Source organism: Phyllobates terribilis, unplaced genomic scaffold (assembly GCF_046119375.1).
Source record: "Phyllobates terribilis strain yellow unplaced genomic scaffold, ASM4611937v1 Scaffold_211__1_contigs__length_3443825, whole genome shotgun sequence".
Classification (NCBI taxonomy): domain Eukaryota; kingdom Metazoa; phylum Chordata; class Amphibia; order Anura; family Dendrobatidae; genus Phyllobates; species Phyllobates terribilis.
Genome location: NW_027362971.1, coordinates 2,126,583 through 2,152,190, shown reverse-complemented (window position 1 = coordinate 2,152,190; position 25,608 = coordinate 2,126,583). Strand labels below are relative to the sequence as shown.

The 25,608-nt window shown below is 45.8% G+C and overlaps 2 protein-coding genes across 6 annotated transcripts in view; one reads left to right on the top strand and one right to left on the bottom strand.

The window, feature by feature from the left end:
- Positions 1-6,859: 6,859 nt before the first annotated feature.
- On the bottom strand, positions 6,860-24,129 carry LOC141213738 (copper chaperone for superoxide dismutase-like). Of its 4 annotated transcripts, none has more exons than XM_073665334.1 (8): positions 23,825-24,129; positions 22,564-22,636; positions 15,132-15,269; positions 13,169-13,346; positions 12,787-12,847; positions 11,172-11,249; positions 9,756-9,859; positions 6,861-7,911 (listed from the first exon to the last, which is right to left on the bottom strand). In XM_073665334.1, exons 1-8 carry the CDS (start codon positions 23,921-23,923, stop codon positions 7,758-7,760), a joined length of 885 nt encoding a protein of 294 aa, XP_073521435.1. In that variant the 5' UTR covers positions 23,924-24,129; the 3' UTR covers positions 6,861-7,757. The 4 variants fall into 4 exon arrangements, with proteins under 4 accessions (XP_073521438.1, XP_073521435.1, XP_073521436.1 ...); XM_073665335.1 differs by having other exon boundaries at positions 6,862-7,911; positions 23,867-24,128; XM_073665336.1 differs by having other exon boundaries at positions 6,865-7,911; positions 23,888-24,127.
- The window catches only part of LOC141213737 (prokineticin receptor 1-like), a 23,730-nt gene continuing 17,607 nt past the window's right edge, over positions 19,486-25,608 (top strand). For both annotated transcript variants that reach the window (XM_073665332.1, XM_073665333.1), the window contains exon 1: positions 19,486-19,624. The gene's annotated coding sequence lies outside the window, so the exon portion shown is untranslated. The remainder of the gene's footprint in view (positions 19,625-25,608) is intronic.

Below are 25,608 nucleotides of genomic sequence, written 5' to 3'. Positions count from 1 at the left end.
TAAGCACTTTATTATCTGACTACCTCTTTGTCTGAATTCTTATGTGTTTTTTATTGTGCATTACTGAATAAATATACTTTATTTTCAGCATGCATGTGGACAAGCATCTGTAAAACAGATGGTTGCCCACCTTTTCTTGTATACAACAGATGGCATTTTTTGTATATTTTACTAATTCAGTACTACCTAGAGGGCTCCAGGACGGGTAATTGGTGGTCGTAACAAGACAATCATTTTTGAACCCTTGCCAATGATTGAATTTGTTGTCTTATATGTTTCAATGTGGTTTTTAGATGTATGATTGACAATTGAATGACGGTTGAATGATAATTGAATGAAGTGACGAGTAACCAACCTTGCCCAGCGTGTCGGGATTAGGCACCTCTGCAGTTCTTCTGTATATTTCAGGAGTCAGAGGATTGTTTTATGTTGTTTGTTTTGTCTATGTCATAAATGTCTGGGATGATATTGTAAACTATGAGGATCCTTGAATATGGGACTGAATGATTTTTGATTGACCAATAAGGGACTACGGTCTCTGCTTGATAAGGGATCCCGTTAGGTGTGTTCCTTCACATGTGGTGGAGAGGAAAATCGGTCTGTAAGAGGATCAGGGAAGTGTGATTGCCTATAACAGAGGAATCCTTCACGGTAAGGTAGTACTCTGAGGGTATTGAATTCCCCTGTAAATTGATAAGGGCACCCTCAAGAAAGGGGTAACTGAATGCAGTTTTTAGCCCGAGTACAGCAGGGGGATTAATATCAGCGATTGTGCAGTGTGCATTGAATGATTGACTTAGTGTTAAGTCATTTTTGATTAATCAGAATCGTTGTCCTCAGTGTCTGTGTTCTGTTTTTGTGTAAGCTCAAGAGAGGGAAAATCATAGTAGCTGAAGTTCTTGCTTAGCCTGTATACCCAGACTGGGAAACATATAGTATAAAAAGTAACACCAATTGCAGATATAATTGTCACGCAGTGCCTCTACAAGGTGTAGAAGGAAAACCTTTGAACTAGGAAATGTTATATGATCATGCAGAAATAATTGCAATAGTAGGTGGAGCAGTAGGCTTGGTATTGTTATTTGTTTGGTTGTGTGTAAGAATCTCCCTAGCTCACAGGGCTGGAAAATCTGTGTTAGTACTTCCTTAAAGATCTGTCTTTCGAGGCTCAGAGGAGACTGGGACAGGATCAGATCCGTCTTGGAGGATCAGAGGAGACTGGGACGGGATCAAATTTAGAGTCTGATAGGCTCTAGGTGTGCTGAAGAGAGTTCTGCGGTAACTCTGGCACAGTGGTTGCAGTCATGGGGACCAGCAACAGTAAGGAATTGACTAACCTAAAGGGCCTGGCCCCAGTTCCAGCATGTGAGATAGTGTAGAGACTGAAAGGGAAAGAAGCAGTTGAGGGATGTGAAATAATATTGAGGAAATTTGGTATGGGAAAGTGGGGAAATTTGGAGGAGAAGGAATGGGAGAAATATATCTTGGGAAGGATGGTTGAAAGATAAAAACAAACTAGAGCAGGCTAGGATGTGGTTAGAAGTAGCAAAACGTCTCTCAATGAGTGAACATAAATCAGAGGAAACCAGGCATGGAACTGTCTATGTAATCTATGATAGTTTGAAATACTCTCAAACCCCTGTAGTCTCTACCTGATGTAAATTCTGCACCCCCGCCTTATGCTGGGTCAATGGCATGGACTTGCAGACATTGTGGTCATCAGAATCCCCCTGGGGTTAATTGTTGCAGGTCCTGTGGGTCTTCACACCCAGGGACAACACCCAGGGTGCCTCTGTTCCCTATGAGGACCACTAGTCCTGTACAGTTTCAACCTCCTAGGATGGTTGATAATGTTCAGGTACACAATCCCCCCCCAAGTATGGCCAATAGAAACATATCGGCCTTGGTCCCCCAGTGAACTTATTGCCCTCGCTACACAGCTCCCAGATACCCGAAAAAAAAAACTTAGCATTTAGAATGCACCTCCAGGGTGTTCAGGAGGCATATCGGGCCACATGGGATGATCTAGTTTCTGTCATTCTGCAGAAATGCAGTGACCCCTTACCTATGGAAATTACTCAGATGCTGCCAGGCCAGGAACCAGCCATTAAAAATACATCAGAGTCGGGTCGGGTGTTTATACAAAGGATGCAAAACTGGGCACGGGCAGAGCAGGATAAAAAACAAGACCTGTTACAAACTGTAGTACAGGATAAGGCTCAGTCAGTCTCAGAATATGCCTCTGTATTAGAACAAACATGGTTGGATTTTGGATATGAGCATAATGATGATAAGGATCACAGATTATTGTTGCAGTGTTTTATGAATGGTCTTAAACCTAAGGTTAAGAGTGCAGTACACGCTAGTCGCCTAGAGTGGCGCAATATGCAATGTGTTGATTTAAAGGAAATAGCCCGAGGTGCTGAACTAGAAAGCATGTCAAAGAAAAGGGTTAACTTGGCTCCTGTGCAACCCAGGAAGGGAAGATGGGGAGGGAGAGGAGGAAGTAACCACCAAGGAGGAAATAGAGATTACAGCAATGTAGAATGTTGGTCTTGCCAGCAAAAAGGACACCTATCCATCAAATGTCCTGCAAAATCAACAGCCACTGCCCAGCCCCATCCATAGGAAACTGGCAATCCAGAGGTCTCCTTCTGCCTCATTGTCACCCCCCAGGGACCCACATTCACTGTCCCCGTGTCCCTGAGGGAGGGACTAACTATTTCATTCATGGTAGACACTGGAGCAGCCCGTACAGTATTAATGCAAGAACATGTTCCAGAGGACATTTTGTCCCCCCCGACAATGTGGCTTGTGAAGGGGTAGAGGGACGACTTACTAAATTACAAATGACTCATCCTCTCCAGATAAATTTGCATGACTCGATTTCAATTGTAACCCAGGTTTTAGTTTCCCCTGATGTGCCTTTTAATTTGTTAGGAACAGATGTGTTGCAGAAAATTGGGGCCTGCATAGAATTCACTCTAAATGGCCCCAAGATGACCACCCCCTTGGATGATGACACATTGTGTAGTCTTCTATCCCTAACAATTCCCACAGTTCTAAACAATACAGACTCTAAACCTCATTCCCATCCTGTTTGGCTTGAGGATATACCCAGTCAATTGTGGGCATTTAGCAAACTTGATGTGGGAAAACTACCCATCCCTCCGGTGACTGTAAAACTTAAACCAGGTGCCCAACCCCCCTGTATAAAGCAGTATCCTTTAAGTGCTGCTCAGGATGCAGCAATACACGAGAATGTCCATAAGCTTTTGTTAAGAGGTCTAGTTATTCCTATAACCTCCCCATTTAACACTCCCCTGTACCCAGTCAAAAAGAAAACCCTACCTGGACAGCCAGTAGCCTATCGTATGGTACATGATCTTAGCGCAGTTAATCCAGTAACTATAGTGGATACTCCACTTGTACCTAACCCCCATACTCTCCTGAATCAGGTCCCCTCCACAGCCACCTGTTTCACAGTGATTGATCTGGCCAATGCTTTTTTCTCTGTCTTCTTGTCCACGGAGTGTACCTCTTATTTTGCCTTCACCCACAGAGGTGCCCAGTATGCATGGGCAGTCCTTCCTCAGGGAGCTGCTAACTCCCCTTCTTTATTTTCCATATCCCTAAAGACTGTACTCTATAACTGGTGCCCCTTTGATTCATCCACCATACTCTTACAATATGTGGATGACCTTCTCCTTTGCTGCACCACTGACCAGATATGCCACAATGAATCTCAATCTCTGCTGATATTCTTAGCAGAAAATGGGTACAAAGCTTCAAAAGATAAACTCCAATTGTGCAAGTCCACAGTCACTTTCCTTGGGCATTGCCTGTCTCCAGGCATTAAGCATCTCAGCCCAGGGAGGATTGAGGCTATACTAAAAATACCCCTTCAAAGATCTACCAAGTCCCTTCTGGCATTCTTGGGCCTAGTCCAGTACTGCCGTCTCTGGATACGAAATGCCTCTAGTATTATAGCCCCATTGTTTCAGTGCCTCAAAACTGAGCCTTTCACCATTAATTCTGAGGCTATTGATGCATTTCACTTGCTCAAGCTCACTTTCTACCTCACCAGCTCTAGGTATACCGAATTCTGACAAGTTTTTTACTTTGTACTGCCACGAACAGGCTGGACATGCATCTGGTGTCCTTACCCAAGAACATGGTGGTAGGCAGCGCCCTCTAGGATATTACTCTGTAACCCTTGATCCAGTCATTATGGGTTCTCCTACTTGTGTTAGAGCTGTGTCAGCTGCTTCAGAACTTGTTAAAAAGACAGAGGACATAGGTTGACAAAATATGAAGTCTTACTCCTTACACCTCCCCTTATAACTATCAAACGCTGTAATGTTCTAAATCCAGCTACACTACCACCAGTGGATTTAGAAAAGAGAGGAAAGTATCAGGATGGGGAAAAGGGAGAGACCATGAGCCAAGATTTGCCCCTGTTTTTCAAATTAGCAGATGAGGAAGCTCAGTTTGATATGGCACATGAACATGACTGTCAGGCATTGATGGAAGCTGAAATAAAGAGCTTGGCAAATATTACTGATGATGTACCACTCATTAACCCCTCTGCTGAGTATTTTGTAGATGGTTCCAGAGCTTGGGACAGTGAACAAGGATGATTCATCACCGGGTATGCAGTAGTCCACAATGGTAAGGCAGTGATACAAGAACCACTCCCCTCCAGCTGCTCTGGGCAAGAGGCAGAGCTTAAAGCACTCGCTGCAGCGTGTAATCTGGGAAAAGGTAAAGAAATTAATGTATTTTCTGACTCGCAATACGCTTATGGTGTTGCACATGACGTTGGCGCCATTTGGCGAAGCCATTATTTCTTGACCTCTGCTGGCAAACCTATAAGGAATGCGCAAGCGGTAGAGCAGCTACTCACAGCACTCACCCTTCCCCGAAGGGCAGCCATAGTCAAAGTGTCCGCACACACTCGGGAACAAACTCCCCTAGCAGTAGGGAATGCTTTGGCCGACCGCCGACTCCGGGGGGGGAGGGAGGGCGACCGCCGACTCCGGGGGGGGGGGGGGGGAGGGAGGGTGACCGCCGACTCCGGGGGGGGGGGGGGGGGGGGGGAGGGTGACCGCCGACTCCGGGGGGGGAGGGAGGGCGACCGCCGACTCCGGGGGGGGGGGGGGAGGGAGGGCGACCGCCGACTCTGGGGGGGGGGGGGGGAGGGAGGGCGACCGCCGACTCTGGGGGGGGGGGGGAGGGAGGGCGACCGCCGACTCTGGGGGGGGGGGGGGGGGAGGGAGGGCGACCGCCGACTCCAGGCAGGGGGGGAGGGAGGGCGACCGCCGACTCCAGGGGGGGGGGGGGGGGAGGGAGGGAGGGCGACCGCCGACTCCGGGGGGGGGGGAGGGAGGGAGGGAGGGAGGGAGGGAGGGCGACCGCCGACTCCGGGGGGGGGGGAGGGAGGGAGGGAGGGAGGGAGGGAGGGCGACCGCCGACTCCGGGGGGGGGGGGGGGGAGGGAGGGAGGGAGGGAGGGCGACCGCCGACTCCGGGGGGGGGGGGGGGGAGGGAGGGAGGGAGGGCGACCGCCGACTCCGGGGGGGGGGGGGGGGGAGGGAGGGAGGGGGGGGGGGAGGGAGGGAGGGAGGGAGGGAGGGCGACCGCCGACTCCGGGGGGGGGGGGGGGAGGGAGGGAGGGAGGGCGACCGCCGACTCCGGGGGGGGAGGGAGGGAGGGAGGGCGACCGCCGACTCCGGGGGGGGGGGGGAGGGAGGGAGGGCGACCGCCGACTCCGGGGGGGGGAGGGAGGGAGGGCGACCGCCGACTCCGGGGGGGGGGAGGGAGGGAGACCGCCGACTCCGGGGGGGGGGGAGGGAGGGAGGGAGGGAGGGCGACCGCCGACTCCGGGGGGGGGGGGGGGAGGGAGGGAGGGAGGGCGACCGCCGACTCCGGGGGGGGGGGGGGGGGGAGGGAGGGCGACCGCCGACTCCGGGGGGGGGGGAGGGAGGGAGGGAGGGCGACCGCCGACTCCGGGGGGGGGGGGGAGGGAGGGCGACCGCCGACTCCGGGGGGGGAGGGAGGGAGGGAGGGCGACCGCCGACTCCGGGGGGGGGGGGGAGGGAGGGAGGGAGGGCGACCGCCGACTCCGGGGGGGGGGGGGAGGGAGGGAGGGCGACCGCCGACTCCGGGGGGGGGGGGGGGAGGGAGGGCGACCGCCGACTCCGGGGGGGGGGGGGGGAGGGAGGGAGGGCGACCGCCGACTCCGGGGGGGGGGGGGGAGGGAGGGCGACCGCCGACTCCGGGGGGGGGGGGGGAGGGAGGGCGACCGCCGACTCCGGGGGGGGGGGGGAGGGAGAGGGCGACCGCCGACTCCGGGGGGGGGGGGGGGAGAGGGAGGGCGACCGCCGACTCCGGGGGGGGGGGGGGGAGAGGGAGGGCGACCGCCGACTCCGGGGGGGGGGGGGGGAGAGGGAGGGCGACCGCCGACTCCGGGGGGGGGGGGGGAGAGGGAGGGCGACCGCCGACTCCGGAGGGGGGGGATGGGGAGGGAGGGCGACCGCCGACTCCGGGGGGGGGGGGGGGGATGGGGAGGGAGGGCGACCGCCGACTCCGGGGGGGGGGGGGATGGGGAGGGAGGGCGACCGACCGCCGACTCCGGGGGGGGGGGGGGGGGGAGGGCGACCGCCGACTCCGGGGGGAAGGGCGCCGGTACGGGTGGGGAGTATAAGCCTTTTTATTTTATCGGGGCCAAGTGTGGGAGATGACAAGGAGTTGTCCAAGTAGTGGACAACTTCTTAAATCAGCGCAGAATTTTGGACTTATTTAGACATTCACTGTAAAAGTTTTTTTCATAATGTTTATTACAAATTGTCAAGAAATATACCAGTTTAGAATTTCTTAAATATCTTATAAATTTACAAATCAATATTTGTCAGATTCATATATGAATGCACTGCATTAATAATAATCTCAAATGTAAAGACCCATGCTAAGCAATGAGCAAATCGGCTTCAGATCAGTGTTATTCTTTGGTTTTAAGGCAAAACAAAAACCACACACAAGATCACCCAACTGCTTACAGCACAGAAAAGCTATAAACTTAATGAGCTCTGATGACAGATTTTTTAGCTCACTTACTAGATTTTCTGAGGCATAAGAAGTAAATTACCAGTGGAAAAATAATAATAATCTAAAAATGCATTAGATTCATAGATCCTTCGGTTGGTCCCATTTATGCAGAAGTACAAAAAAAAAAGGCACAGATGCAATTAGCAAGTGCAAAAATAAGCTGGTGGGAGTACTTGTTTAATGACTACCATGTGTGCTTGATTCTGATTTTTTGGAAGGAAATCATAGAAAATCACGATGGCCCCGATTTACCAATAGCATATTTTGTTTTTTAAAGTCACTTTCCTTTTTTGCCTTGTGGTATTAGTTGCCTTTTTTGCACCTTTTAAAATAAATGGTGTACATGGTTCATTAATTTGGCGCAAAGTAAAAAAAAATATTTTTTTTTGTCTTGAACAGTTTTCCGACTTCACGCAAAAAGTGGCATGTTTTGCAAAACTTGGGCGAAAATACTGGCGTACTCAAAAAATGCACCAGGAGGGAGAATGAAGGGGGAACTGTAGTGGAGTTGTATTCAATTTTGCAACTTTTTAAAAAGTCGTTATTGCTGAACCAGGCAAAAAAAATCTGGAATTGCTAAGGCAGGTGCTAAGGCAAAAATAGTAAAAATGTGATTAGACTTTTCCAGCTAGCCGGGCACTGCAGATGGCACTACAAATGTGCATAATTAGCATGTTCTTTTTTTCGCTCTGGGCCAGCTATAGGACGGTCTCGTTCTTCCCATATGGTTACGCCATCGCAAGAACAAATTTTTTTGGCATTCTCAAAAAGGCCTGCAGAACGGGCAATGATTCCGCAAGCCAACCTGCGAAAGAGCAAAAGAGAACAATTATATAGCCGTCATATAATCAAGCAATGGTTTTCTTTTAATACTCAACGCAGATCAATACAACTTCATATTTGGAAGTGATCTGGGGGAAAAATGTAATGCATCGTACAATTATTTTCATTCCCATCGGGAGCTTCAGTCATGGAAACCACAATAGCATCCAAGGTCCCTATTTTAAGTCAATGTGGTCCATTGAGACCCACTGATGTTTGCCATGAAACAGCTGTGCTATGGTATCGGATCAAAAGAAAAAAAAACAAAAACTTGAAGGCGCTATTGCTGGATACACAGATGAGATGTCAGTTTTGCACAATAAATGGAAGATTAATTGAACAGCTTCAGTGAAATATACATTATTTGGAGATTCAGTGACACGTTTCGAGGAACAGTTCCCTTCATCAGACTGCACATATTAGCAGATGATGTGGAACTACTCTTATCTTCAATGAGACAGCCATCTCAAATTATTCTGCTCTGGACACGGACACCTCATCAGGGTATCCAGCAGCATCCTCAAGGCGTTTTTTCTGCACAGCATAGTACTACAGCTCTACCGATGCACGTCCGGGCCTTTAAAGGCAATGGATCATCGGAAGATGGCCCATTGCTTAAAATCAGGTTGCATGCATCGTAGACCTTTTTGATCTAATTATTGCTGAGGAATATGTGAAGATGTTTACAATAGTCATAAAAAGTGGCATGTATGAACTTTCTACTCCATGAGCTTTTTTTTTTTTTTTAAGTAGGTGCTGTGCCACTTAAAGGGGTTGTCCACTACTTTGACAGTGATGCCTTATCTATTGGATAGGGCATCAATGTATGATCAGCTGTTATCGGTGCCGGCGGCCGCAGGCTGGAAGTGCTTACCTGCGGTGCTTGGCCGTCAAGTTGTAGTGGCCGCCACTTGTAACTGCACATCTGCCTACCATTCAACTGAGGCAACGATAACAGCTGATCAGAGGGGGTGCCGCGTGCGGGACCCCGGGCCGATCATACATTGCTGCCCTATCCTACAGATAGGGCATCAATGTCAAAGTAGTGGACAACTTCTTTAAGCTCTGCCTGGAATAGACGTTTAACCACAAACACATATTTTAGATTATTTCTTATAAAATATTCTAATGTGATGCAAAATTGTATGACGGCGCTCATAATTGATAAGATGCTTATGGCCATTATACAATGTGTCAGGTGTTATATATATATATATATATATTTTTAATCTTGTAATTTGTGACTGCAGACTTGTGAATCTTCACATCACGTGCACTGCGAGGATTCTCCGATGCTGGCACTGGACGAGTGACTGCAAGTATGTGATTTGCATATATGCGGTCACGTGCCAACTAGACATGCGCAGCCTCACTTAATACAAGTGCATTGAGCAACACCAGACACATCTAGTCGGAATGTGACCAGAAGTATGCAAGTCGCAACCTTGTGATCAGGTGACAACTACTGAAACCAGCCAGCAGGGAAGAATCCTAACAGTATGAATAAAATACACTATTCGACTTGCTGAAAGTTTGCCCTGGGGTGGAAAACCCCTTTAACATCCACTTTATTTCTATTTTTATTTTATCTTTAGTCTAAAATAAGAGGAACCCCAAACTATAATCTGACTAGGACGTTATTAGGACAATCAGTGCAGAGGCCTACTGGGTGTATGAAATACTTAAAGTATGGATGTGTGAGGATCTAAGCACTATAAACCCTCTACATTTTGGTAGGAAGATGGGAAACAGAAACAATTATTATAAAAGCTAAAAAAAAAACATAATGTGACATAAATCTGCACAGTATATTGTAAAACGTCTTACCCTTTGCCCGAGTTGCCTGTAACTTTAGATAAATGGTGAGATCCACGTCCAAGGTCATCTTCTCCTTCATCCACAATTAGAGACCGACCTATGATGTCCCACACCTTTGAAGAAATTACATAGCGTGAATGAAACACAATAACCACCTACTAACACTGAGTGCTGTCAGCTAAAAAAAACATATTAAAGAATAACTGGATTATTTTATACAATTTTTTTTTATGATGATGCCAACTAGGTTAAAAAAGTGTTTCTATACAGCTAAGAGACAGTGTCTTGCTTCGCTTGAAGAAACCAATAATTTGGCAACAAGTCAGGGGACATATGGTTTTGGTTAAACCACCACTACAGCGGGGTTTTTTTACCGCTGGAGTGGTGTTTTAAATATAAGGTCCCTGACCCTACTCTTATACTCATCTGCCACCTTTTTCACCTTTCATCACCGCCACTCCCGCTGGTCTCCAGCAAGTTGTGACCCATCGGATCGCTCAAGTTTCTCGAGGAGCGAGCCGGAGGTCACACCGCATTACACATCGATCAGAGCCTTGATCTGGCTCTCATAGACTTACATTAAAAGCTTGCGATCATTACTTTCGACCAGTCATAAGCTAAGGTCACAAGATGGCACAGAAAAAAAAGGTGAAGACGTCAGAGGGTGAGTATAAAACCGGGATCAGGGACCTTACATTAGAAGCACCACTTAATCACTTAAAAAAAAACAAACAAAAAAACGATGAAGTGGTGCTTTAAGGGGAATCTATAAGCACAATCTCAATCCCCTCTAAACTATTTATATGTGCGCGTAGCTTTTTGAAAGACAAGTCCAGCAATACCTTTACATAACCAGTCCGTTCCTTCATTACTGAGAAATCCGCATTTTAGCTCATATGCAAATTAGGCTGTAGATCTGAAGCCTCTGTCACTCCAGCTCTATTCCCTGCCCAGCGCCGTCTCTTTCTGCTTGACTCACAGCCTCTATGTTGTGTGACTTCAGGCAAAGGAGCTATCAGTCAAGCAGGGAATAGAGCTGGAGTGACAGAGGCTTCAGATCTACAGCCTCATTTGCATACAAGTTAAAACGCTGATTTCTCAGTAACGGAAGAATGGACTGGCCATGTACAAGTATTGCTGGATTTGTCTTTGAAAGAGCTACATGCACATATAAATAGTTTGGAGGCTGAAATCCTGCTGACAAATTCACTTTAAATTGAAGTATTTTGTGTTTCTTTAGTGTTTGTAGCCCTTAATAATTGAATCAGTGAGATACTGTCAACTTATGAAATTCAATGAACAATTAAACCATGAATAATTATAAATCCAGATATATAAAAATCAACATACACGGCTACAAGCGAGTTGGCTTTATAAGAATCGCAAGTTACTGTGAACGAAAATGCAAAACTCTTTTTCTCTCACCTTTAACCGGTCATTGTCAATCCGAAAAGTTGTTCGACCATCATCACAGGCCAAGACATTTCCAAGATCACCAACATGCTATATGTAAGAATATATATATTATATTTCAGCTGTCCACTTTATCTTTATATTAACAAATGTGTTGGGAATATAAATGAGGCACTTATTGATATAGAATTATTTCAGGTTTTCCTCCTTTCGCTCAGTCTGTATGGCTTTTCTGTTCTTGAAATAGCAGCTGATGAAAGAGCACGTGAGCCAGACCGGTCCATCAGCCTAACGCAAATCAAAAACAGCTTTCCGATAGGAGTTTTTCAACTGGAGTAGGATGATGGACCTGTCTGGCCACCTACTCTTCCAACAGCAAGACCAATCTTTACATTTGGCCACTGTTATGGTTGATCGTTCGGTGGGTGTCTAACACCTGGTGCACCCAACGATGAGCCATTATCCGCTTCGGCAAAGGCCAAATGTAAACCATGGTCTAGCTGCTGATGGAGGAGCATGTGACCATGTGAATCTACTGAGAATTACAATGAATGTGTTTAGGTGACCATTATACAATGTTTAGGAGTTTAATTTTTTCTGAGATGTCGGTGCAGGCTCACTTAATGAACTATGTCCCAACTTATGACATTTACATTAGATGCCACCAAAATTAGTTTTGCCACTGATTAGGTGTCCATCTAAGGGGTTGTCCCCTTTCAGTTAAATTTCACCCTGGAGCGCATTTTGGTATAAAATAAACAAAATTGTGCAGTATTCACCTTCTCAGGTCTACCAGCAAGTCTTCGTCGCTGCCCCTGGTGTCCGGCATTAGCTGCGACACCTGGAGCAGCAGGCAATCAGTGAGCTCAGTGGATCTGCCAGTGTAGACAGAACGCCCCACTCGGAGACGCTGAGGTCACCAATTAGCAGCCGCGCTGACAACGTCACGTCAGCGCTGTAGCTAATACGAGATAGTAGAAGCAGCAGAAGCAGAGATTTACTGGTAGACCTGGGGATGGTAAGTACAGAACTTTTATTTTACCAATCTGCGCTCAGGAACAAACATTAAGGCTGTGTGAGTCAGCTGGGTTTTAGGACACTACACAGCTGACACCAACCCCAAACCCCATTACCCCAATTGCCAAACGCATGAGAGCAATCGGGTAGAGCCAAGGCGAAGCGCCAGAATTGGCGCATTTAATGTGATGCACCACTTCTATGGCGGCTGCAGGCTGGTATATTTAGGCTGGGAATGGCCCAATAACCAGGGATCTTCCAAGTCTAATAATATTAGCCCATTAGCCCGCAGCTGTCTGCTTTACTTTGCTGGTTAAAGAAATGGTGGGGAGGGGGAAGTCCAATAAGCTCCACAGGGTGCAATTTTATAATATGTGTGTGTGTGTGGGGGTTGTGGAATTTTATGTCTATATGTCTAGACATGTCTGTCTATATCATTGCAGTCCAAAAACGCAGGTGAAAAAACGTATGTAAAAATGCACGCTTCTGCCACTGAATTTTTCCTGCCAAGAGATGCAGAAATTTCTGCATCCTAATACTCAACGTGTGCCTAACTGAAAAGAGACAAGCCCCTTAAAACAGTGTAGAAAAAAATAATAATGGTACTCACACTATCTGCTTGTCCTGGACTCCCGTGAGTATTTCCTTCAGGATTGTAATGTCCGCCACAACTGATTTAAAATAGAAAATATTATTTATCATTTAATTGATAATCTCTGGCATTTCCATATAATGGGGCAACATCATGTTAAGGAAATTACTGTATGGTCAATAGAAATTGTTGATCTGAGTGAAAGAGGAACAATAATTGGTCACTTTGAGCTCATCCTTTGGGTTTACAAAATGTTCACCCAGCTGTAAATTTATACAATTTTTTTTCCCCACTCAAAGCACTGCCACCCATATAGGTCAGGAATTTATACATGTGAATAATGTTAATCTATTAAAATGCAATGTAATATTGTATTACTTATACTGAATATTAAAATTACCTCTCACATCCCATTGACAGATCGCCAAATTCATGAATATGAAGACCATGGAGTCCAGGACGTAGCCCATCCACAGCTCCATCAATAATACAAGTCTTCTCCGAAACTTGAAGAAAACGAACAACGCCCTGTATCGATCCAACTCCTTCCAGCATGGCCACGGCTGCTCCTAGGTTCTCTGGAAAGAAAACAGGGACTATATATGTAATGGTGACGACATCATGGCAGAACCGATGTCCATCTTCCCACCAAGGGAGGACATCTCTTTAATACGATTTTTTTTATACGCAAATGTGAACCTACCCTAGTGGGGAGGTCTTCGCCGTTTGAGGGGAAAAAAATTAGTGTGGAATTTAGGGTATGAAATATTGCAGAAATGTCAGAGTTTACCAAAAGGTAAAATATGCAATGGAGGATACTTGCCACATCTATGCTTACCCTTAGGCCACAGCCCCGTGATCAGTATTTGGTCAGTATTCAGTCAGTATTTTTTCTCAGGAGTGGGAGCCAAAACCAGGTGAGGAACAATCAGAGAAAATGTATAATGGAAACAAGTCACCAATTATGCATTTATCCCCCACTCTTGGTTTTAGCTCCCACTCCTGAAAAAAAATACTGACCGAATACTGACCAAATACTGAAAGTGGGGCCGTGGCCTTAGGCTAGGTTCAGTTTTTTTTACGTCTCCAAAAACAACAAGTTTTTTTAAGTGGAAACTGCTTCAGAAAATACTTCTTTTTTAGATAGTTTTTTGAAAAGTTTTGTAAGAATTTTTTTTCTTGAAAAGTTTAAAAAAAAAAACGGATATTGTCGGACAATGCTTGCAAATACAAGCAATTTTGCAATTTATAGCTTAACAAAATTTTCAGCCATTCTTGAGATATTGACAGTTATATTTTTTTCTTTTATTTACAGCTTGTTGCCTTGGAGTCCGACCACTATTGCTAGAGAGCAGAACATGTGTAATATTTATAGGCTACTTTCTATGGAGCTTGTGAGCACTGTTTTGAAGCTGTTCAAGACCTCGCTGTCACCTCCTAATCCTGGCTATCTTCTAGTGAAGCTAAACAGCAGCGGTGGCCGGTCTCCTAGGCAAAAAGCTGTAAATAAAAAATGTTTAACTATCTCAAAAACAGCTGTAAATTTTAATAAGCAGTAAAAGTACAAAAGTGCTCATTTTTGCAAGCACTATCCAACACTATTCATCTATAAAGATGGGAAAAACACTTGATCATTCTTTTGATTTGACAGAGGCTAGCTTGGAGATGATTGCATGCTGATCCACTTCCAAAGAAGTAACATTTTTATTCATTTTTTTTTTTTTTACCAGGCATGTTTCAAAACATCTTCAGGAAAAAAAATTGCTCTGAAGCTCCTCATTTGAAAATTAATGTGAATTTTCCATTGAAATGAAAATGAAGAAATTTCCACACATTTTTGAAAAACTTTTTAAGGACAATTTTTGAGCGAATACACTCCAAAAAAAAAAATAAAAAATCCAGCCTGAGAAGCCAGATGCTGTGAGATTAGCTCTTGAGTTCACAGCTCTGACATTAAACCAGGCAAAGTCCAACCTAAGGGCTCTTTCAGACATCCGTGATCATTGACCTGATCTCGGATCGCTATGTACGGACTGGCCACGCATTTCCCGACCCGAAAGCGATAGCTGCATAAAAAGATATGAAGCGGTCACGCTCGGGTCGGGATACGCATGGCCAGTCCGTGCATAGCGATCCAAGATTGGACCGATGATCACGGACTTCTGAAAGAGCCCTTCCAGTTGAAAAATAAATGTGCATTTGCAGAAATTATTCAGAAAGTAAAAATAAGATCGAAAAATGCAAGATACACGCATTTCTGGCTGCACTAAATCTATAGATTGGGATATTTTTGTTTTCCATTATTTAAGTAAAATTAGTTAGTTCCCAAAAAAAGAAAAGAAAAAAAAACAAAAACCACTTACGGGATTTAACGCTTCCCATTCCCTTTAACACTGCCCGGCGTCCGGTACTCTCCAGCAACTTCTGCACCTCAGATGCTGGCAAATTGGTCTCCACCACCACGGCTTCAGACCCTAGACTGACATTCACATTCTGTACACCTGTCCCCATGGAAGCGGATGGAGGATAAAATACATCAGAAATTACAATAAAAGTTTCAGGAGTTCTATCCATGTTTTTCATTTATAGCACTCATACCTTGCATAGTCTATGGGGCTGTTCACATGTCTGATTTTTTTTAGTGGGCCGAGCACAAAATTGCTGAGACGTGTCAGATCAAAATCAGTAATGCAAGTCTATGGGTTCCTGAAAAAAAATTTTTTGGACAGCACTGCAGCCAATCAGCGGCCACTAATTGGCTGCAGCTTTCACTATCCTGTCATAGCAGAAGAAAAAGTTATTTGGCAGCAGTCGTCATTATTCAGTCAGAGGAGAAGAAAAACTGCTCTTCCACTCGTAAAAAATAGTAAAAGCTGCAGCCAATCAATGGATGCTGACTGGTTGCAGTGGTCACATTACATTTTTTTTTTTTTGACAAATGAACAGAAGGGGACACGGCTCTGTCATTTGAGTAACAACACAAGTATTATGGGTAAGCATAAGGCTGCGTGCCCACTATGAGTTTTTAAAGCGTTTTTTTGCCGCGGAATTTATGCAGCGAAAACGCTTAAAAAAACGCTTTGTAATAAGTGCCCCATGGTCCCCAATGATAATCCGCATGTGCTGTGCATATGCTGCGGAAATTTACGCTGCAGATTATCATTGCGGAAAAATACGCAGCATGTCCATTAATTTTGCGGACACGCAGCGTAATCTCCGCCATTGACTTGCATTGGACCGCGTGACATCCGCATCACTGCATCTGCACAAGCGGATATCACACGGTTCAATGTGTGGATGGTACCCGGGTTTGGAGAAGAGGATACTCCCCTCCAGACCCGGGTACCATAGAACCTGTAAAAAAAAAAGAATTTTAAATAAAAAATAAAGATTATACTTACCTTCTGATGGCCCCGGTCTCCTAAGCGATGCGTCCGGTCTGTTGTATGGGTCGCGGTGGTGTGAAAGGACCTGCCATGACGTTATCTAGTCATGTGACAGGTCACGCGACCGCTGACGTCGGCAGTCGCCTGACCTGTCACATGACTCAATGACGTCATCGCAGCTCCTTTTCACAACACCGCGACCGATACAACACACTGGACGCAGCGGAGAAAACACCGGGGGCCATCGGAAGGTAAGTAAATCTTTATTTTTTAACTATTTTTATTCTTTTTTTTTCTAACTATTACTTGGTCACACTATATAAATCCATGTCGGTTGCATGGATTTATATAGTGTGACCAAGTTGTCAAGCACTTTTCCAAGTTATGCTAAAATCGCTTGGAAAAGCGCTTGATAACCCGCATGCAGAAATGTATGCAAAAACGCTTGACAAACGCTTCTACCTGGCAGGAAAAACGCATGTAAAATCTGCATGCGTTTTTTCCTGCCAGGGAGAAGCGGGAAAAACATGCAGCATTTCTGCATCGTCGGCACTTGGCCTTAGAGTCAGGCCGGGTTCGGGTGAGCATAAAAATCATCAGTTTTTTTAATCCGTTAAAAAAAAAAAAAAAAAAAAAAAAACGTTGCCATTTTTTTTTCATATGCATCTCTATGGCATCTGTTTTGTAAATCATCAATTTAAAGTATAATAGGTCGGAACATTTGGCCAATGCAATAAGAAAAAACAGCAATATTCATGGGGTTAAAATAGGTACCAAGACATATAAGACAGCATTATATGCAGATGACCTCCTCCTCTATGTGTCTCAGCCTCAGACATCTCTTCCTTCTTTAATGAAGGAGTTTGATAGATTCGGGTTCATGAGTAATTTTAAAGTTAATTATTCAAAATCGGAGGCATTAAATGTATCGTTGTCACAGAGAGAGGTTGAACATTTAATGGATAATTTCCCTTTTAAATGGAAGTTGGGAGGCGATAAAATACTTGGGCGTGCTCATTTCTCCTGATTTTTCAAAACTTTTTGTACTAAATTACCAGTCGCTTTTGGATCGTACATATAAAGACCTACTGAATTACAGTAAACTGAGAATGTCCTGGTTTGGGAAAATGAACGCGGTAAAAATGGATATATTGCCCCGCTTTTTATACATTTTTCAAACTGTTCCTAATTCTCCCCCATGCAGCTTCTTCAGCAAACTACGTACAGCATTAATCAGGTTTGTGTGGGGTAAATATAGACCCAGGATAAGTATGCAGACATTAAACCGCCCTAAAATAGTCGGTGGAGCTGGATTTCCGAATTTTAAAGTATACTTTCAAGCTTCTGTTTTAGGTCGCTTTATAGACTGGCATTTCAACTCTCTGACAAAACAATGGGTCACTATTGAGCAGGAAGAGGTGGGTGTTCCTCTGAAGCACCTTCCTTTGCTTTTTGCCTCTGATGTTTTCTCGATAGGAGGCTTGACAGAATTGACTAGGGGGGAACAATAAAGTTTGGCATGCAACTAGGAAAAAACACCATCCCTCTAGAACATTCAGTCCTCTTATGCCACTTTTCTCGAATCCTTCCTTTCCTCCTGGATATCTGCGAGAATCTTTGTTAGGATGGAGAGCTATGAAGGACACTTACCTCCTACAGATATTAGAAAATGGTAAAATGACATCATTCAATACATTACAGGATAGGTCTCCCGTCTAGAAAATTGTTATGGATGGAATATTTACAATTGCGATCGCTCTTGTCTTCTCAGAGGATGGCATCCCCCCATTCCAGTGTATACCATCTTCCTTTGAGAGGTTGTTCTTGAAGGCATCTCCCCCCAGTCATATAATATCACTGCTTTATAGTTGTTTGATAGGGGAAAGTATCTCAAGAAAGTTTCAATTTCAACACATGTGGGAACATAAATTGGGGGTAGTCATATCTTCGTAGGATTGGGAAAAAGGATTCTTGTTTACACACAAAATGTTGGTCACAAGTTATGCGCAGGAGAAAAATTTCAAAAATTATGGCAAGATGGTACCAGTATCCTGTAAAACTTCACTCCATATTTCCGGCAGCCTCAGACATATGTTGGCGATGTGAAGTGGAAAAAGGATCTATGCTTCATATATGGTGGGAGGGTAGCAAGATGAAACCTTGGTGGGAAAAAATATTTTCCAATTATAACCTAATCACCCGAAGTAGGGTCGAAAATCGTCCTGAGATAGCTCTGCTTTCCATCCTGCCTTCATCAATAGAATCTCAAAAATAAAGATATCTTAAGATTCTGTTTAACAGCAGCAAGTACGGTGATCCCACATTACTGGAAATCACCTCAAATCCCCCAAATTTTGGAATGGTATAATGAAATGGTTAATATCTGCAGAATGGAGGAACTTTCTGCTGACTATAATGGTTGGGCTGATAAATTCAGGAAGATCTGGAGTGTCTGGATCCTGTTTCAGGACCCATCGGAGTTTCATTGGCTGTTTGAGTAAGAGACTGATGAATTGGCGAATTGGATCCGGGTTGGTGCTGGGAACTAATTAGAGAGTCTAAAAATGAGTCTTAGGTTATGTTCTCCTTCTCCTCTTCCATTCCCTAATCCTTCCCTTATTTCTTATCTTTCCCTTTCTTTTTCCTCTTCTCCCCCCCCCCCCCCCTTTTTTTTTCTTCTTTGTTTTTGTACTCTTGTTTTGTCGATTTATGTAACGGTTTGCACTGTTGGATATGATAAAAAGTAATGTTTACATTATTAGATAAGAGGTGTAGGAGTCTTATCAGATAAGTGATAGAGAATATATGAGTATATGTTATTTTGATCACTATGACTAAACATCGGCATTTATTAATGTATGTTTTACATGTTAATGTCTACTTCTATTTCAATAAAAAGAGATTATACTAAAGTATAATAGGTCTTGTGAGGTTGCCTATGTTAAGAGTTGCAAGTGAGTCACAAAAACTTTCCGCTGCATGGCATCTGATTTTACTTTTCTTTTTTTTTTTTTTTTTTTTTTTTTTAAAAGGCCCCTATTGAGTTTAAAATGAACCTGCAATACATTTTTCCCCCGACCCTAAGCCATTAATATGATTGTGTAGACCTTTAAAAGATAATCCAATCGATTCCTTATATAGCCCCAAAACACTCCTTCAGCAATGAGAAATGGCATTTTGAAGTTGTGTCGGAAAGTACATTGGGGCGTGACGATGCACTTACAGCTTCTCAGCCACCGCTGTATTTCCTATCTACAGCACCCTCCCCTGGCTGGCTGACTGAGGGATTTTTTTTCCTTGGTGTACACCTACTGACCTGTCAATCACCCAAAGGAGGGTGCTGCTAAGGAGGGTATACACCATGATGCTGAGAAGCTGTAAGTGAATTGTCATGTACCAGTGCACTTCCAGAAACAACTTCAAGACACTGATTTCTCACTGCTGGAGCAGCACTCTGGGATCATAAAGAGGTAAACTGCCTCTACAAGTCATATGAATGATTTGTGGGATGGGGGGGGGGGTTAAGGTTCCTGACAGCTTCCATTTAACGGGCAAGACTTATCCAAAAAACAGATCAGATTAGTGCGTTCTACATTTTTTTCCACAGCCCATGTGTAAAAATGTTCATGTAAATTACGCCACTGACTAGCATTGGATAGTGTCCTGTCTGTCTGCAGTTTGCTTTGCATTTGTATTGCACATGGACGTAACACGCTTGCCTGAACAAGCCCTTATTTTTATTCAATGCTGCACCCTGGGATTTCTAGTAGATAACACCCTTTAAGCCAAAGCCAGAATTGGATACAGCAAGAAGAAATTGTTCCTTTTAACCCCTTAATGACTTTGGGTCTTTCTGTTTTTGTGTTTTCATTTTTTGCTCCCCTACTTCCCAGAGCAAGAACTTTTTTAATTTTCGTTCAATATGGCCGTGTAAGAGCTTATTTTTTGCGGGACGATTTGTACTTTTAAACGCCATCACTGGTTTTACCATATCGTGTGCTGGAAAACGGGAAAAAAATTCCAAGTGCGGCGAAACTGCAAAAAAAATGCAATTCCACAGTTGTTTTTTGGGTCCTTTTTTTTCCACGTTCACTGATTGCTAAAACTGACCTGCCATTCTTATTCTCCAGGTCATTATGAGTTCGTAGACACCAAACATGTATAGGTTCTTTTTTATTTAAGTGGTGAAAAAAAAATCCAAAGTTTGCTTTAAAAAAAAAAAAAGGCGCCATTTTCCGAGACCCGTAGCGTCTCCATTTTTCGGGATCTGGGGCCGGGTGAGGGCTTATTTTTTGCGCGCCGGGCTGACGTTTTTATTGATACCATTTTGGGGTAGATCCGATGTTTTGATCTCCCGTTATTGCATTTTATTGCAATGTTGCAGCGACCAAAAAAAACGTAATTCTGGCGTTTAGAATTTTTTTCTCGTTACGCCGTTTACTGATCGGATTAATTCTTCTTTTATATTGATAGATCAGGCGATTCTGAACGCAGCGATACCAAATGTGTATGTGGTTTTATATAAATATACATATTTTATTTTGAATGGGGCGAAAGGGTGGTGATTTAAACTTTTATATTTTTTTAAAAAAACATTTCGCTTTTTTTTTTTTTTTTTTTACACTTTCTGCTTGCTTCTATAGTCTCCATAGGAGACTAGAAGCAGCAGTTTTCTGATTGCTTCTACTGCATACAAGCGATGAGCAGATCGCTTGTATGCAGGAGAAATGCTCACTTGCTATAAGCGCTGACCACTAGGTGGCGCTCATAGCAATTGAGACATGACAACCAAAGGTGTCTGCTGCAGACCCTGGGTAGTCATGTCCATCCATTGGTGACCCGCGATCACGTGACGGGGTCACCGATGGGCGGGGCTTAGGACGCGCTTCCCGGAAGCGCGAGTTAAATGCCGCTGTCAGAGATTGACAGCGGCATTTAACATGTTAACAGCCGCGGGTGGATCGCGATTCCACCCGTGGCTGTTGCGTGCTCGGTTCAGTGCAGGCTCAGCGCCGGAGCCCCAGCTGAACCGGCCTTCTCGACCTGGTGCGCACTATTACTGACCAGGTCGGAAAGGGGTTAAATCCACTTCTGACTTTGGCGTAAAAAAACTGCCAGTGTGATTCTGGCTTTACTTGTTCGGCTCCTCAGTGTTTATTCTTCATTTTAACCCCTTCTTGACATATGATGTATATTTACGTCATCTGTCATGTCCTTGACTTTGATGTGGGCTCCGACGCTGAGCCCACATCTTTTCCCGCACATGACAGCTGATTTAATCAGCCATCATGTGCCTTTAACAGCACAGGATTGGAGCTCCACCCAAATAACCAGTTAAATCCCGCTGTCAATCTCTGAAAGGGTGATTTAGCATGCGCCCTGTCGGAAGCACGTCATTCCGGCCGCCCATCGGCACCCCGTCACGTGATCAGGGGGGAGGGGCGCCAATGGGTTGCCATTACAGCCGAAGGTCTGCAGAAGACCCCCATGTCTGTCATTACGATACTCCTGTGAACGCCGGCTTGTGGCCGACATTCATATGAGATTGTGATTTCTGTTATATATAGCAGTGCTGATGCACTATGTATAGCACCGGCGATCAAACGATCGTTGCTTCAAGTCTCCTAAGGGCACTAATAAAAACAGTTTAAAAAAAAAAACGGTTTTTAAAAAATATGAAAAAATAAACAAAAACACACAAAAGTTCAAATCACCCCCCTTATGCCTCATTGAAAATAAAAAAAACACATTTAGATCAAAAATGTCCGATCTATCAAAATATGAAATTAATCAGATCAGTAAACGATGTAACAAGAAAAGGAATCGAAACACCAGAATTAGTTTTTTTTGGTCGCTGCAACATTTCAATAAAATGCAATAAGAGGCAATCAAAACATCGTATCTACCCCAAAATGGTATCAATAAAAACATCAGCTCAGGGAACAAAAAAATAAGCTCTCACCCGGCCCCACACCCTGAAAAATGGAGACGCTATGGGTCTCACAAAATGGCGACAAAAGCAAAAAAAAAATTTTTCATAGAAGTTTTACAATTTTTTGTTTTCACCACTTAAAAAAAAAAAAAAAAACTATACATGTTTGGTATCTGTGTACTTGTACAGACCTGAAGAATCACATTGACAGGTCAGTTTTACCATATAGTGAACATGGTAAATAAAAAAAAAATTAAAGAAATTATGGAATTGCACTTTTTTTTTGCAATTTCACCTCGTCCTGCAAGAAACAAGCCCTCAGACGGCAATATTGACAGAAAAATAAAGAAGTTATGGCTCGTGGAAGAAGGGGAGGAAAAAACGACAATGCAACAAAAAAAATGGAAAATGGCCTGGGGATGAAGGGCTTACAATTAGGCTCATCATAAGAATGATGATGTTCGGGTTGTCCTTTACCTTTTACATCCTGTAAGGAGGTCTTTATTGCAAGGACGCATTTTTCGCAAGTCATCTGAACTGCAAACTCCAACTAGCAAATAAGAAAAAAAGAATCAGAAAATGGGAGAAAATAAATAGCATATTGGTGGTGAGATTAACAATGTACAATAAGCAACAGTTTATTTAGGAAAGGCGCGCCGTGACCACAGCTAGTTTGGCATACTTGCAGGGGGCGCTCCCTCTTACTATAAGACCTAATCTATATACAGCTGTAAAATGATGTAGCCACATACAGGAGAGAATTATTCAAGACCCTCAGTAGAAAAAGTGCACTCGCCTGGACCCCACACCCTGGGACGCCCCGCGCGCGCCTGGACCCCCCCACACCCTGGGACGCCCCGCGAGCACCTGGACCCCCCCACACCCTGGGACGCCCCGCGCGCGCCTAGAAACCCCCACACCCTGGGACGCCCCGCGTGCGCCTGGACCCCCCCACACCCTGGGACGCCCCGCGCGCGCCTGGACCCCCCCACACCCTGGGACGCCCCGCGCGCGCCTGGAACCCCCCACACCCTGGGACGCCCCGCGCGCGCCTGGACCCCCCCACACCCTGGGACGCCCCGAGCGCGCCTGGACCCCCCCACACCCTGGGACGCCCCGCGCGCGCCTGGACCCCCCCACACCCTGGGACGCCCCGAGCGCGCCTGGACCCCCCCCCCCACACCCTGGGACGCCCCGCGCGCGCCTGGACCCCCCCCCACACCCTGGGACGCCCCGCGCGCGCCTGGACCCCCCCCACACACCCTGGGACGCCCCGCGCGCGCCTGGACCCCCCCACACCCTGGGAAGCCCCGCGCGCGCCTGGACCCCCCCCACACCCTGGGACGCCCCGCGCGCGCCTGGACCCCCCCACACCCTGGGACGCCCCGCGCGCGCCTGGACCCCCCCCCACACCCTGGGACGCCCCGCGCGCGCCTGGACCCCCCCCCACACCCTGGGACGCCCCGCGCGCGCCTGGACCCCCCCCCACACCCTGGGACGCCCCGCGCGCGCCTGGACCCCCCCCCACACCCTGGGACGCCCCGCGCGCGCCTGGACCCTATACCCTGAGACACTACACCCTGGGACCCCACATCCTGGGACACTCAGCGCTCACCTGGACCCTACACCCCGGGACGCCCCGCTTCGCTCGGCCATGAACTTGAAGTCTTGGGACGCACGGCCGGGATCAGAGCACTGACACATTATCTAACCTGTATGTAACCCAGGACGTGCGCACCTGACATGAGCTGCGGTGACAGTGCTGCACACGATGACTTACTGACACTGTGCTCAGTGATACCTTGCACACGTCCCCGGGACTCTCCTGTGTATCCATGACGCTTCTCGGTCTCTCCAGCAGCCTATGAGCTGACGGCGGTGTCGCAGAGCGTCCTCCTGATCCGCAGTGTGAGGCACAGCCGCTCTCCCCGGTGTCTCCTGTGTGCGCGGCCCCGCTTACAAGTCTGATGACAGTCAGGCGCCACGGGAGTGTAACCGCTCAGGTCTCCATAAAGATGGCCGCCCGTGTGAAGAAGACATTATCAGCTGTCTGTATTCTCTGTGCCCCGAGGCGGTGGGCGGGGCTTTCCATGGACGCCATTTTTCCTGTTACATAACACAATCTGGTGGCTGGATTGGAAGCTGTCAGTGAGGAAAACGATGTTCTGCTCTCGCCTTATATAGTAACAGGTCTGCAAGTCGCTGTTCACATGCTTTGTTAGGGCTCTTTCACCAGTACCGGCGATATCTGTGTCTACCTGTGTGGCATATGTGTGGCATACATGTGCCGCATCAGCATCACACGTATCGCCGCCTGGGAATCAGTGGTACAGTTTGTGCTGTTCCCAAGCGCCGGGTGCTGAAGGAATCTTTCATCATTGTCCCCTGCTTGCGCTGCGATCAGCACCAGCAGGGGACAATGGTGAGAGTTGTATTCTGCCCCCGCTGTGTCCGGCAAGTGTAAAAGTTAAATAAAAAAAAATCCTTATACTCACCTGTGCAAAGTTGAAAAAATCCAGTGTCCCACACTGTAATCCATCTGACCACCAGGTGACTGCACACACTGAGGAGCAGGATAGAATGACTCGCTGCAGCGAACGGACCCCTGAACTGCGCTGAGCTCACTGAGCGGTGTCCTGTCACTCAATGAGTTGTACTTTTGAATGACATTATTAATTTTACCACATAGTGTACTCAAAAATGGGAAAGAAATTCCAAGTGTGCAGAAATTGCAAAAAAAAAAATGCAATTCTGACATTGTTTTTTGGGAATTGTGTTTACGGTGTACATATTGCGGTAAAAATGACATTGCAGTATGATTCTCCTCATCAATGCGATTATGGCGATACCCAACATTGGGGTTGTGTTACCATTTTCGGAGGCCCATAACATTTTTATTTTTTAGTTGATGGAGCTGTGTGATGGCTTATTTTTTGTGGGGGTTCTTGTTAGTCCTCTTAGGGGTCTTGAAGCTGCGATCATCTGATCGCTTGTGCTATATACAGTGATGCCACAACATTGCTGTATATAGCAGATATCACAGTCTCCCTTGAAGCCCGGCCACAGGCTGGGTTGCAAGGGAGCTCTGTAATGACAAGCATGGAGGTCTTCAACAGACCCCCGGCTGTCAACCCATCGGCGACCCGCGATCACGTCACAGGTGCGCCAATGAGTGTATGGAATGACGTGCCCTTATGCTGGCGTGTGTTAAATGCCTCTGTTACAGTTTGACAATGGCATTTAACATGTTAACAATCAATTTACACCACCTGCAATTGTTAGAGGCTGGTCCTGGCTGTAACACACAGCCATCACCTGTCGAATATGGAGCGGGCTCATCCTGTGATCCCCCTCAATACACTCGTTTCCGACTTGTGCCGTATATGAAGGGGTCAAACCCTTTAAGAGCGCTGCGTATTGTTTCGTTTGCAGTTAATTCCGATAGCCGTCACTTTTTTTAATTGGCCGAATAGAGCTGTAAAAATATATACCACCAATTCTCCATTTTTTTTGTGCTATTCC

What these genes read in the sequence shown, in the direction of transcription:
- LOC141213738 (XM_073665334.1), bottom strand. Translation starts at nt 23,923, where the DNA reads ATGGATACACAGGAGAGTCCCGGGGACGTGTGCAAGGTATCACTGAGC. An exon ending in GTCACCGCAGCTCATGTCAG is followed by an intron (nt 22,637 to 23,824) that starts GTGCGCACGTCC and finishes CTTATTTGCTAG; the next exon opens with TTGGAGTTTGCAGTTCAGAT. An exon ending in CTGTCAATGGGATGTGAGAG is followed by an intron (nt 12,848 to 13,168) that starts GTAATTTTAATA and finishes ATTTTAAATCAG; the next exon opens with TTGTGGCGGACATTACAATC.